At 35.5% G+C, this 13,035-nt stretch overlaps 1 protein-coding gene across 1 annotated transcript; it reads left to right on the top strand.

The window, feature by feature from the left end:
* The first annotated feature begins 1,929 nt into the window (after positions 1–1,929).
* Positions 1,930–12,807, top strand: LOC110894082 (auxin response factor 19). Its single transcript, XM_022141259.2, has 13 exons — positions 1,930–2,824; positions 2,989–3,107; positions 6,189–6,287; positions 6,503–6,559; positions 6,645–6,800; positions 6,888–6,972; positions 7,184–7,274; positions 7,726–7,890; positions 8,028–8,150; positions 8,673–8,748; positions 8,833–10,764; positions 11,304–11,494; positions 12,262–12,807. The coding sequence occupies exons 1-13, from the start codon at positions 2,767–2,769 to the stop codon at positions 12,398–12,400; spliced, it is 3,291 nt and encodes a 1,096-aa protein (XP_021996951.1). The 5' UTR covers positions 1,930–2,766; the 3' UTR covers positions 12,401–12,807.
* Positions 12,808–13,035: the final 228 nt, after the last annotated feature.

The raw sequence follows: 13,035 nt of genomic DNA, 5'->3' as shown, positions 1-13,035 counted from the left end.
TTACCTACAAGAAATAACAAAATTTTATATAAAAATTAAATGAGCTTGAAATTATTATAAAAGAAAATGTCTTAACAAACATTTGAAGAAACATAAAAATAGATTAGAATGTTTCGTTTATGCAAACAATATTAATTAAAGAAGGAGTTAATTACACAAATGGGTCCTGTAGTTTGTATCTAATTTCGCCTTTGGGTACTAACTTTTTATTTTAACAGATTTAGGTTCTATGGTTTCAATTTTATAACACCTTTGAGTACTAACACCAAAATTATTTAATTAATGACTAAAACACCCTTGCATTTTTTTAAGTTTATCAATGTAACACATTTGGGTACTAACACCTAATTTTATTTAAGTTTAAATCAATTTTACAAAATCTATTTATTTTTTTATTTTCATCTTTTTATTATATCTCTTAATTAACATAAAGTCTATTTATTTTTTTTATTTTCATATTTTTATTAAATTTCTTATTCAACATAAAATCTACTTGTTACACCATTATTTTTTAAATAGATTTTTTAAATAAAATCTACTAGCTATATAGTTTTATGTAAATTAAATTTCTTACTAGTTTTAAATAATATAAACCGTACTCGTTTTGAATTTTGGATATATATGATTGATAATAATAATAATAATAATAATTATAATAATAATAATAATAAATATCTTTCATGTAAAAAAAATTAAGCCATTTTTAACTCGTTTTTTGTTCATTTACATTTTACTATTTTAGAAAGATATTTAATTTACATAAAATCTACTAGTTGCACCAGTAAAATCCACTAGCTATATAGTTTTATGTAAATTAAAAATCTATTTTACAAAAAAAAAAACGAGTTAAAAAAAGGCTTAAATTTTTTTAGTTTTATCTAAAATACCTAGCTATATAGTTTTATGTAAATTAAATATCTTTCTAAAATAGTAAAATGTAAATGAACAAAAAAATGAGTTAAAAAAAGGCTTAAATTTTTTTACATGAAAGATATTTATTATTATCAATCATTTCAATCCAAAATTGAAAACGAAAATTTAATTTACATAAAACTATATAGCTAGTGGATTTTATTTAAAAAATCTATTTAAAAAAATACTGGTGTAACAAGTAGATTTTATGTTAAATAAGAAATTTAATAAAAATATGAAAATAAAAAAATAAATAGAGTTTATGTTAATTAAGAGATATAATAAAATAATGAAAATAAAAAAATAAATAGATTTTGTAAAATTGATTTAAACTTAAATAAAATTAGGTGTTAATACCCAAATGTGTTACATTGATAAACATAAAAAAATGCAAGGGTATTTTAGTCATTAATTAACTAATTTTGGTGTTAGTACCCAAAGTTGTTACAAAATTGAAACCATAGAACCTAAACCAGTTAAAAAAAGAAGTTAGTACCCAAAGGCGAAATTATGTATAAACCACAGGACCCATTTATGTAATTAACTCTTAAAGAAGTTAACTATAGTAACTTAAATGTAAACATATAAAAAAATTCTTATATTTTAAAATATACTTTTTGTTTTTTAAATCTTAAATTATTTTGTGTAAAAAAAACCGAACCAAACGGTGCACAACCCTGTTCCCAGTTTTTAACTTATTTTCCTCTGATACTCTCAATTAACTGAACTCTAACTCAGTTAGTTAAAAAAAAATATAAAAATAATGAAAGTGTTATTAGCCAAATGATAAAAGTTTGGTTTATTTAAATTCAATATTCTATAAAAATATAAAAATGAAGATTTACAAAATCACAATTGGATTTGGGTAATATTAACAAACAATTAATGAACTAAACAATCTAATTAAATACAGTCTAAAAAGTAACTTTTCAAAATGACCAAACTACCCTCATCTGGTCAACCTTTTCCCTTTCTTTCTACTACTACCGATTGCGTAGAGAGAGAAAGATTGCTTTCAGACCAGAAGAGAGAGAAAGATACAGATTCAGATATATACATACATACACTTTTAGAGAGAGAAACATAGAGAGATTCACATATATACACACACCAGAAACAAACTTTTCTAGAGAGAGAAACAAGAGGCAAAGGTGCAGCATTTTTGGTCTCTACATCACTCAGCAATCTCTCCTTTATTAAAGTGTCTCCGGTCTTCATATTGTCTCCTTCCACCTTTTCCGGCCGCTTGTTTTAATAATATTTTAATCTATCGTTTTCCGTTTCAGTTTCCGGCGACCTTTGCCGGAAACCTAAGCCGCCGTATAGTTTTCGGCGTTTTCACCGAGCTGATTTACAGTGACTGAAAGCTCCGGTGAATCTCCGGCTGTAGGACTCTCCGTTCGTCTGTTATACGACGCCGTCGCGGTGATTTTACTATTTTAGGCGTTTCCTCCGATCTAATTTACAGGAGCTAAAAGCTCCGGTGAATCTACGGCTTTAGGACTCCGTAATCCGACGTCTTCAGTCGGTGAGTTTAGGCGTTTCTCCGATAAAATTTGCAGTAACTGAAAGCTCCGGTGAATCTCTGGCGGTAGGACTCTCCGGTTGTTTGTAATACGACGTCGTTTGTCGGTGATTTTAGGCGTTTTCTCCGATCTGATTTTCAGTAACTGAATCTCCGGCGGTAGGACTCTCCGGTCGTGTGTAATACGACGCCGTTCATCAGTGATTTTAGGCGTTTTCTTCGAACTGATTTACAATAACTGAAAGCTCCGATGAATCTCTGGCGGTAGAACGCTCAGGTTATCCGTAATACGACGCTGTTTTTCGGTGATTTGATTTGAACAACGAGCAATGAAGATATCGGCGAACAGTTCCGGATCGAGTTTAACAACTGCGAATCCAGTTGAAGGTGAGTTTATCATCTTCTCCGATAGATTTTCCGTCGAATTTATTAAACTTTTGTAGCGATTTTGATTACTTTTGTGACGAATTTGATCGATTAGGTTTAAAAAGTGCGAAAAGTTACTTTTTCGATTGTAATCAGTTTGTTTACTTTTCATGTTTTGGAAGCAGGTGGAGAGAAGAACCGGATAATCAATCCGGAGCTATGGCAGGCCTGTGCCGGACCTCTGGTCAACTTACCGGTGGCCGGTACACACGTCGTCTATTTTCCTCAAGGCCATAGCGAACAGGTAATTTTTTTTTGTTGCTATCTTGCGCCGATACAGGCTAAAGTGAACCGAATCTCTCATTTTTTATTATTGTTTCTGTTTAGTTACCGCCAGAGCTCCCCGCATGATGCGGTGAGAACTCAGTCAGTATCGGTTTGTTTGGGTACTCGGTGCTTTACCGGCACCTGGTATAGAAGTCTAAAGAGAAAACAAAAAAATAAAGTTGCCGTATAGCCAGAGGCATATCTTCACGTGGTTCACTGTTACATCGATTAAAAACAATAAAAGCGAATACCACCATACATGTACCTATGTTGTTCGGTTGGTATCGGTTTGGATTACTACCGATACCAGTACTCATAATAGCTTACGATACAAAAAAAGCCGTTTTTTGATTTCAACACAACTTTTTAGGAAAATAATTTAACGAATAATAGTTATTAAATAAATGAGGTTTTCAACACAGTCGCATATTCAACTTTTATATTTAAATAAAATAAAATTAAATGGGTTAGAAGGCGTATATTAGTTAGTTAAAGGGTATGTTTGGCAAAAGTAGCTGGTGGCTGATGGCTGGAAGCTGTAGTTGGTAACTAGTAGCTGTAGCTTTTTATATATATTTGGTGTTTGACATAGTAGCTGGAGCTTTTAATAAAATGTATAAAATGACCAAAATGGTCATAACTAAAAATTTAAAAAGCTTGTGCATTAAAAAATTCATTTTCTTTAGAGGTTAAAATAGTCATTTTACCCCAAAAGCTTGTAGCTCCTTCTAAACGCTACTAGTAGGAGCGTTCAACCAAAAGCTTCACGCTCCTTCAACCAAACAAGTCTTTTTATTGAGTAAGAGCTTTTTCTTAAAAGCTTAAAGCTAGAAGCTCCTAAAAGCTCGATACTAAACATACCCAAAATATAAAGTTAAGAACGAAACAATGATTTTTTTTTTTTGGATAAAAAGGCAAAATGGATTAAAAAGACAAACAAGTAACAACTATGAATATCCCTCACATAAAAGCTGGTGGTATTCGTTAGTTATATTACAGTTTTTTTTTTTGTTGCTATCTTGGGCCTAAACAGGCTAACGTGAACCGAATCTCTCATTTAATTATTGAAGAAAAACCCTGAACATAGAGGGAGATGGTGCACAGGTGTTGATGCGTAACGTACAACTTGTAGTGTAGTGATTGATGAGCCGTGAGTGTTTAAGCATTTTGGTTTAGCAGTTGTACCGTACAACCTTTTTTCTGGCTAAAACAGAAACAGGATTGATATCAATTTTGGAATAATTGTACAGAGGGTTGTTGGTAATTGTAGTATAGTTTTAGTTTTAATTTAATTTTAATTTTAATTTTAATTTTAATTTAATTTAATTTAATATCACTACAGGAAAATACTTGTTTGTAGTTTCTATAATTATGGTCTTGCTTTTAATAAATCCAGTAGTCCTGCAAAAAAAATCCCCTAGGGTGTGTTCCCGAGTTAAAAATCCCTCCCCTCCCCTCCATGTCTTTCCAAATTGGAAAGACTATTATCAGGCAAAAAAAACCCCATTTTCCCTCCCCTCCCCTCCCCCTGTTAAGTGGATCTCTGGAACACAGCACTAAAGTTAAATCAGAGGGCAAATCTGGTATAATAAAAATTTAACTAATTCCTATAAGCATTTATAGATGGGGTTTATGTTCATTAAATGATTCTTAAGTTAGACAAACAAACCCTATAAATAAATGTAAAACTTTTTTTCTATGATAAAAAGGGTAAGAGGAACCTGTATTTTCTGATAAATATTTATTTTATTATTAACAATTTGGCAGTGAAGTATAGTTGAATTAATGCTAAATCTGCTAACATACACATGATATGGTGCTGGTTGGTGAGATGGAACTATCTTCTCTGGAAGTTCCTTTTAGTCTTTACTACCATAGGTTCAGCTAATGTAAGTCTTGATTTCTTTTCTTCTTTTGATCAAAAAGCTGCAGAAATATCATATGATATGCTGTCTTCGGGACCCACTTCCCATTTCCTTCTTCTATTCAATTCTGCAGGGTCACTATCATCTTCTCAAGTTACCTTACTTTTAGTCTTTTATCAATTGTCAATTTTTGGTCTAAAAATCATGTTGTAAAAATCGCGTCTAGCCTCCGATTAATCGCCAGTTGGAGGTTCACCGAGGAATTTACAAATCCGGTCAACAGTGGTCAAATCCGGTCCTAATCTGCCAAAAATCGGTGGCAGTCTAACGATTCCGGCCAAAACCTGTAAATATCTGCCATATTTCGGCCAAAACCTGTAAATTCCGGCAACTAATCCTATCTACTTCAAAATATGGGTCGAAGAAGGTGTTAAAACATGTCTACTTAAAAATTTACAAATCAAAATGTGTGTATATACATATAAAATTAAAAATTACATATAAAATCTCAATCCGATTAATCTTGATTAATCCCGATTAATCTTGATTAATCCCGATTAATCGTTAGTCGATACCCCACCGATCAATAGCGCCGAGCGATTCTTACAACACTGCTAAAAATATTAGTTGAAGGGTATTTTGTACTTGATTAATTTTACATCATCATTTAAACTAATCCTTTTATTACTTATAGTCGATAAGACTGGGCAGCTCGAGTGTACCAAAAGAAGGAAGCTAAAGCTTGAGGCCCCACGGGGCCCCAATTTTTTTAAGGCTTAGCTACCTTTGGTCGCATTCTATTCTTTCTTTCCGGTCACAACTCTCTCAGCTCTCAATACCTCAATTTTTTAAAGGAATTGTGTGATTTTGTGTCTTTTATAAATCGCGTTTAAAATGTGTCATATTATTCCCACGTGTTAGGATCCTTAACAAGACTTTTTTTTACGGAAAGGGCACCAGTTTTAGAATCCGCTATAGGCCTCCAAAAAGGTTGAGTTGACCCTGCATAAAATTGGATAATTGACTTATACTCAAAACATTTAAGGGACCAGAGAACACGTATTTTGTTATATATGTATTCAGGTTGTTTAAAAATGATATAGTACTTAGTTATGAGGTTTCAGTTAATTGAATTGAGTAGAGCTTCCGTTTTTTACTTGACTAAGTAAATATTTTGTTATATATGTAATCAGGTTGCCGCATCTATGAAGAAGGATGTGGATGCTCAAATTCCAAGCTATCCAAATCTTCAGTCAAAATTGATCTGCATCCTTCATAAAATCACATTACATGTATGCCCTTTACTAAAACTGTTTTATTGTTTTAAATACCAGTTACTTTTGCAAATTTATTTTTAAAATAACCAATAAACTTGCGAAACGGCAAAAAAAGAAACAAAAACATCTGATCGGCAAAAGAAACTGATGAAGTATATGCTCAGATGACAGAAACTAATTTTGCTATTATGTTGTTTATATATTCATTCCAAAAATTATACTTTTTACAGGCTGATACAGAAACTGATGAAGTATATGCTCAGATGACACTCCAACCCGTTCCTTCGGTACTGACCTGAATTAATTAATAATTCACGAGGCTAAAATTTAGGTTGTTGACTAGAATAATTAATTGTTTACATTTATTTGCAGTTTGATAGAGAAGCGGTATTGAGGTCTGATCTGTCAATGAAGGCACTTAAGCCACAAACCGAGTTTTTTTGCAAAACTTTGACAGCAAGTGATACTAGCACTCATGGAGGTTTTTCCGTTCCTCGTCGAGCAGCTGAAAAAATATTCCCACCTCTTGTGTGTGAATTTTTCTTACACTTTTTTTGTTTGATGAAAAGTTGGATTATATGTGCTAACAATTGGTTTTTATTTATTGTTCTATAGGATTTTAATATGCAACCACCTGCACAAGAGCTTATGGCCAGAGATTTACATGACAATGTATGGACGTTTCGCCATATCTATCGTGGTAAGTCAATTAGTCAAACTAAGTTTTTCTTTACCAAAGTGCACCATCAATAGCATATTAGCATACGGAATAAAAAGATAAAAGATACTGAAACTGAGCACTAAGTAACAAAATATCACCCGACTTGTAAATCTCCATCTGGGGGCGATCTTTTGGTGTATTTAAAGAAAATATGTTCGTTGAATTAAACAAATTATTCTTCGAAATTCAGGGCAACCTAAACGTCACTTGCTAACGACTGGCTGGAGTCTCTTTGTTAGCGGGAAGAGGCTTTTTGCAGGAGACTCGGTCTTGTTTATACGGTACTTCCATGACTATATCAAAATTTGTGTACTTTTATGATGTATACTATATCATATACATACACACTACACACACACATATATAGGGGAAAGGTTAACACACAATAGCCCTTTATCGTGCGACGGTACGCGACCACAACAATAACATGCGTAATTATGCGACGGTGCGAAGTGAATTACGCATGTTCACTTTTAAAATACACACGTTATAATACATAATTACGCACGTTATTGCATAATTACGCATGGGTTGGGTTAAATCCTAATCACGCACGTTATTTGCATAACTACGCATGGGTTGGGTTAACCCTAATTACGCACGTTATTGTTTTGGTCGCGTACCGTCGCACGTTAAGAGCCTTTTTGTATTTAAACCTTTCACTATATATATGTGTGTGTGCGCGCACACATCTAATACATTCTGAAGCTTATTATATAATCTATATAACAGGGATGAAAAACAGCAGCTTCTATTGGGTATTAGACGAGCTAACCGACAACCAGCAAATATATCATCATCAGTTTTGTCCAGTGACAGTATGCATATTGGAGTATTAGCTGCTGCTGCCCATGCAGCTTCAAACAACAGCCCTTTCACTGTATTTTATAATCCAAGGTAAAATATAAATCAACTTATCTTCCAAATTGCAACGTGTTACAATGATGTATTTGACCATACATCATCATTACTAATCATTTGAGTAAAGCTAGCTCAGATATTTATTTTCACTTTTATTAATGTTTTGAAAACAGGGCTAGCCCCTCAGAGTTTGTGATTCCGTTAGCCAAGTACTACAAAGCAGTCTGCAGTAACCAAATATCTCTCGGCATGCGCTTCCGGATGATGTTCGAGACGGAAGAATCTGGAACAAGAAGGTAATATAACTTTTATATTTTAAATAGAGTAAAATGCCGTTTTCCTCCGCGGTTTGGCCAGTTTTGCGACTTTCGTCCAAAGGTTTATTTTTCTGCATCTGGATCCAAAAGGTTTGAAATCTTGCTATTTTTATCCGGCTCGTTAACTCCATCCACTTTTCTTCATTAGGTCAGGGGTATTTCTGTCTTTTTTGTTAACTTAAAGGACAATTCGGTCTTTTTCACTTTGTGTACAAGCATTTAGCATAATGTGCAAGTATTCAAAAGACCGAATTGCCCTTTAAGTTAACAAAAAGGCGAAAATACCCCTGACTTAACTAAGAAAAATGGATGGAGTTAACGAGCTGGACGAAAACTGCAAGATTTCAACCTTTTGGATCCAGATGCGGAAAAACAAACCTTTGGACGAAAGTCGCAAAACTGGTCAAACCTCAGGGACGAAAATGGCATTTTACTCTTTTGAATATGAATGCTTTCTTTTTTGTAAATTGTGTAAATATTTTTTTATAAAAAATTATGCAGGTATATGGGTACAATTACTGGCATCAGTGACCTGGATGGTGTGAGATGGAAGAACTCACAATGGCGTAACCTACAGGTAAATACCTAGCATATTACTCGTGTGACATTTTTTGGTCAACTGAAGTGTTGACCACGGTAATCATTTTATGGTCTGGAGTAGGTTGGTTGGGATGAAGCAACAGCTGGCGAAAGGCGTAACCGTGTATCGATATGGGAGATTGAGCCCGTTACTGCTCCATTTTTCATGTGCCCGACCCCACCATTTTACCCAGGAAAACGACCTAGACAACCGGGAATGTTAGGTGATGATTCAGCGGATTTCGACAATATATTCAAGCGAACCATGCCATGGCTCGGTGAAGATATGTCCATGAAGGATCCGGGCCTGAGTTTAGCCCAATGGATGAACATGCAGCAAAACCCGTCTTTGGTTAATCAAATCCAACCGGGGTATTTGAACTCATTGGCGGGTCCGGTTTTGCAAAACTATGGCGGGGCACAAATGCTTACTCAGAATAACCTTCAGTTCAATGGTCTTAATGGTCAACGGTCAACATCACAGCTTGATCAGCTACAAAAGCTACCTCAACCTGCTACTACTACAAACCCGTTAGCCATGATGATGCAGTCACAACAGTTGACTGATCTGACCCAGCAAACGGTTAGGCAAAATCTGTTGAATCAAACATTACCTCAGAACCAAGTTCAGTCACAGATTCAATCTCAAAATATTTTTCAACTTCAACAACAACAACAACTGCAACAACAGCAGCAACAATTGCAACAACAACAGCAGCAGCAATTGCAACAACAGCAGCAGCAGCAACAACTGCAACAACAACAGCAGCAACATCAACTGCAACAACAACAACAGCAGCAACATCAACAACAACAGCAACAACATCAACTGCAACAACAGCTGCAATTACAGCAGCAGCAGATGATGGTCAGTCAAAGTCAAAGTCAACAGAAAGTTTCATTGCCGTCGCAATTTCCCGATCCGCAATTTGGTCAAAAGCTACAGATCCCAGAAAATCAGTTTCAGCTTCTACAGAAGCTTCAACAACAGTCACTTTTAGCACAGCAAGTACAACATCCCCAAGATCAAACCTTTACAAGGTCAATTTCAACCAGTCAAACGACGGAAACGCCCTCGCAAACACCCGTCACATCACTACCTCAACAGATGTCAAGAAACAATAACGAACAAAATTTCCGATTTTCACATCTTCCTCAACAACCAAAGCTTCAACATGAGATGTCAGGGCAGATGACGGTGCCAACTAATCAGCTCTCGACAAATAGCAGTAGTTTATTGACTGGAACCGGGAGTGATGATGTGCCGTCATGTTCCACATCACCTTCGACTAATAACTGTCCAAATGCGGGGCCCGCTATGATCAACAACCGATCGTACCAGAGAACAACAACTGTGGCTGGTGAAGACATGATTCAGGCTTCTTCTACTCATTTAATGAATACAAATGGTTTGGAAACAATATCAGCAAACGAAAACTTTAGTAAAGAATTGCAGCAAAAAGTTGATGTGAAACCTTCGGTGAACGTTTCAAAGATTCAAAATCAAGGATTTTTAGCTCCACGGACGTATTTACAGAATCTCGGTGGGCCCCAGATGGATTATCTGGACAGCTCATCATCAGCTACCTCGGTTTGCATTTCTCAAAACGACGTACATTTGCAACCTCATAACTCCAATCACATGTCGTTTAACTCACAACCATTGCCGTTTAGAGATACGGTTCAAGATGAGGAAGCTCGAAATGATCCCAGGACGGATATTAATCCATTTGGGGTAAACATGTCGTCGATGATTCCTGACCCTTTGATCACAAAAGGAATGATGGGGTCTGAAAATAATATCAGCTCAGGTGGAGGCTTGATTTCGAGTTACGAAAACCCCGTTAAAGAAACTCAACCTGAACTCTCGTCTTCAATGGTGTCTCAGTCGTTTGGAGTTCCTGATATGACTTTCAACTCCATCGATTCTACCATAAATGATGACGCTTTGTTAAGTAACGGTGTATGGGCCCCACCACCGCAACCGTTTCAGCGACTGCGGACGTATACCAAGGTTTGATATTGGCTATTTATCGTCTATTGCTTAGAGTAAAATGCCATTTTCGTCCCCGAGGTTTGGCCAGTTTTGCGACTTTCGTCCAAAGGTTTGTTTTTCCTCGTTTGGATCCAAAAGGTTTGAAATCTTGCGATTTTCATCCGTCTCGTTAACTCCGTCCATTATTCTACATTACTTCAGGGGTATTTTTGCCTTTTTTGTTAAATTAAAGGGCGATCGGTCTTTTTCACTTTATGTACAAGCATTTAGCATAATGTACAAGCGAGTCCTTAAGTGATAAAAACCGAATTGCCCTTTAAATTGACGAAAATACCCCTGACTTAACAGAGAAAAATGGATGGAGTTAACGAGCTGGATGAAAATGGCAAGATTGCAAACCTTTTGGATCCAGATGCAGAAAAACAAACCTTCGGATGAAAGTCGCAAAATTGGCCAAACCTCAGGGACGAAAATGGCATTTTACTCTTTTGCTTATCTTCATAATTCTTATGTAGACATTGTTCTTTAGTATTTAAATTGTTATTGGGATCATATAGGTCTACAAACGAGGAGCAGTTGGAAGATCAATCGACATTTCTGCATATTCAGGCTATGATGAACTTAAACAAGACCTGGCCCGAAGGTTTGGTATCGAGGGTCAACTGGAAGATCGACAAAGAGTTGGCTGGAAACTTGTCTATGTGGATCATGAGAATGATGTTCTCCTTGTTGGGGATGACCCTTGGGAGTAAGTTCACAATACTCTTAGTATATACTTTAGGAGTGTAAACGCGCCGAGCCGCCAGTGAGCTACTCGAGATCTGATTGCTAAAAGCTTGAATCGAACTGAGCCTGAGCTTAAATGAGCCTCAGCCCGAGCCTAAATAAGCTCGTTTAGTAAACAAGCCCAAGCCCTAGCTTTATTTACGGGGTTCAGCTAGGCTAGCAAGCCTAAACGAGCCTATTATTTATATCAATATAATAATTTGTATTTAATATATATAATCATGATAAAAATAACTAAATGATATAGGTTATATATATATATATATATAATCATAGATATATTAAAATAGTTATATATGTACATAAATAAAATAATAAAATAATTAATAAATAATAAACGAGCGGAACTTAGGCTTGAAAATTACTCTCACGAGCGGAGTTGGAGCTTTGGATATAGAGCTCGAGGTGAAGCGAGCTTGAGCTTTGTTAAGCTAAACGAACTGTGCTCAAGCTTGGGTCGGTCGGCTTGGCTCATTTACACCCAATATATAGATATGGTAAATTGGGCTGGTTGTGGACAGGTTGGGGAATGTTTCAAAACGCACCTGGCTCAAAAAGAGACGTTTTGGTACTCATCGGGTGTGGTTGACATAACTTTACTTTTTTCCAAAAAAAAAATTAAATTCTTTATATATAATGTGTGCCAAATATGATAAGACATTAATAGATTATTTTTTTCATGTTGTATTATATTATGTTAATGACTTGGGTGTCATGTATGCAATTCAGAGAGTTTGTAAACTGCGTACGCTGCATCAAAATATTGTCGCCGCAAGAAGTCCAGCAGATGAGTTTGGATGGAGATTTTGGCGGGAATAGTGTTCTACCAAATCAAGCTTGTAGTAGCTCGGGTGGCGGACAAGTGTAAAAACCGTCTTTCCAAGTTTTAACCTCTTAAGAAGTTTGTTCATACTATCATCGGCCGTTGGACTTTTACTAGATTAGTCGGCCATTGACCTGTGTTTGACCCGCGCTCCTAGTTTCTTGGAGCATGGGTTATAATCCATGAACGGGTCCACAATCTAACGAGTGATACAGGTAGTTGTTAAACTTGATTATGTCTCGACGCCATGCTTTGTTGCGGGAAATTTCTGTTTTTATTAGTATAGAATCTCATCATCCATTTGTACAAAATCGATGTGGTCTTGCTCACTCCTCTTCAAGCCTTTCCATGATTTCATCATAGAATTAATTATAGGTTTAGTCATGTCATTGATTTGATACTTATCATATCTCAAACTTAAATTTGCATGCAATATCTTGAATTTTGCATTTTATCCAATTGTTCACTAGGTTTGTTATACATGCTATGTTTATGGATTGAGCAAACTACCTAACATGAACCTTTGATATTATACGCGAACATGAACGTACTGTGAGCTTGAAAATCATGTTGAGGCATATCAATTTGAGCATAATTGGTGTGTTAGTATGTTGATGCAACAACAACTGTCACAACCCTCGGCCCTGGACGAGAGCCGTGAACAACACAAGATGGTACCG

The sequence above is a fragment of the Helianthus annuus genome, chromosome 12, assembly GCF_002127325.2.
Source record: "Helianthus annuus cultivar XRQ/B chromosome 12, HanXRQr2.0-SUNRISE, whole genome shotgun sequence".
Lineage (NCBI taxonomy): Eukaryota > Viridiplantae > Streptophyta > Magnoliopsida > Asterales > Asteraceae > Helianthus > Helianthus annuus.
This window is presented reverse-complemented; position numbering and strand designations above follow the sequence as displayed.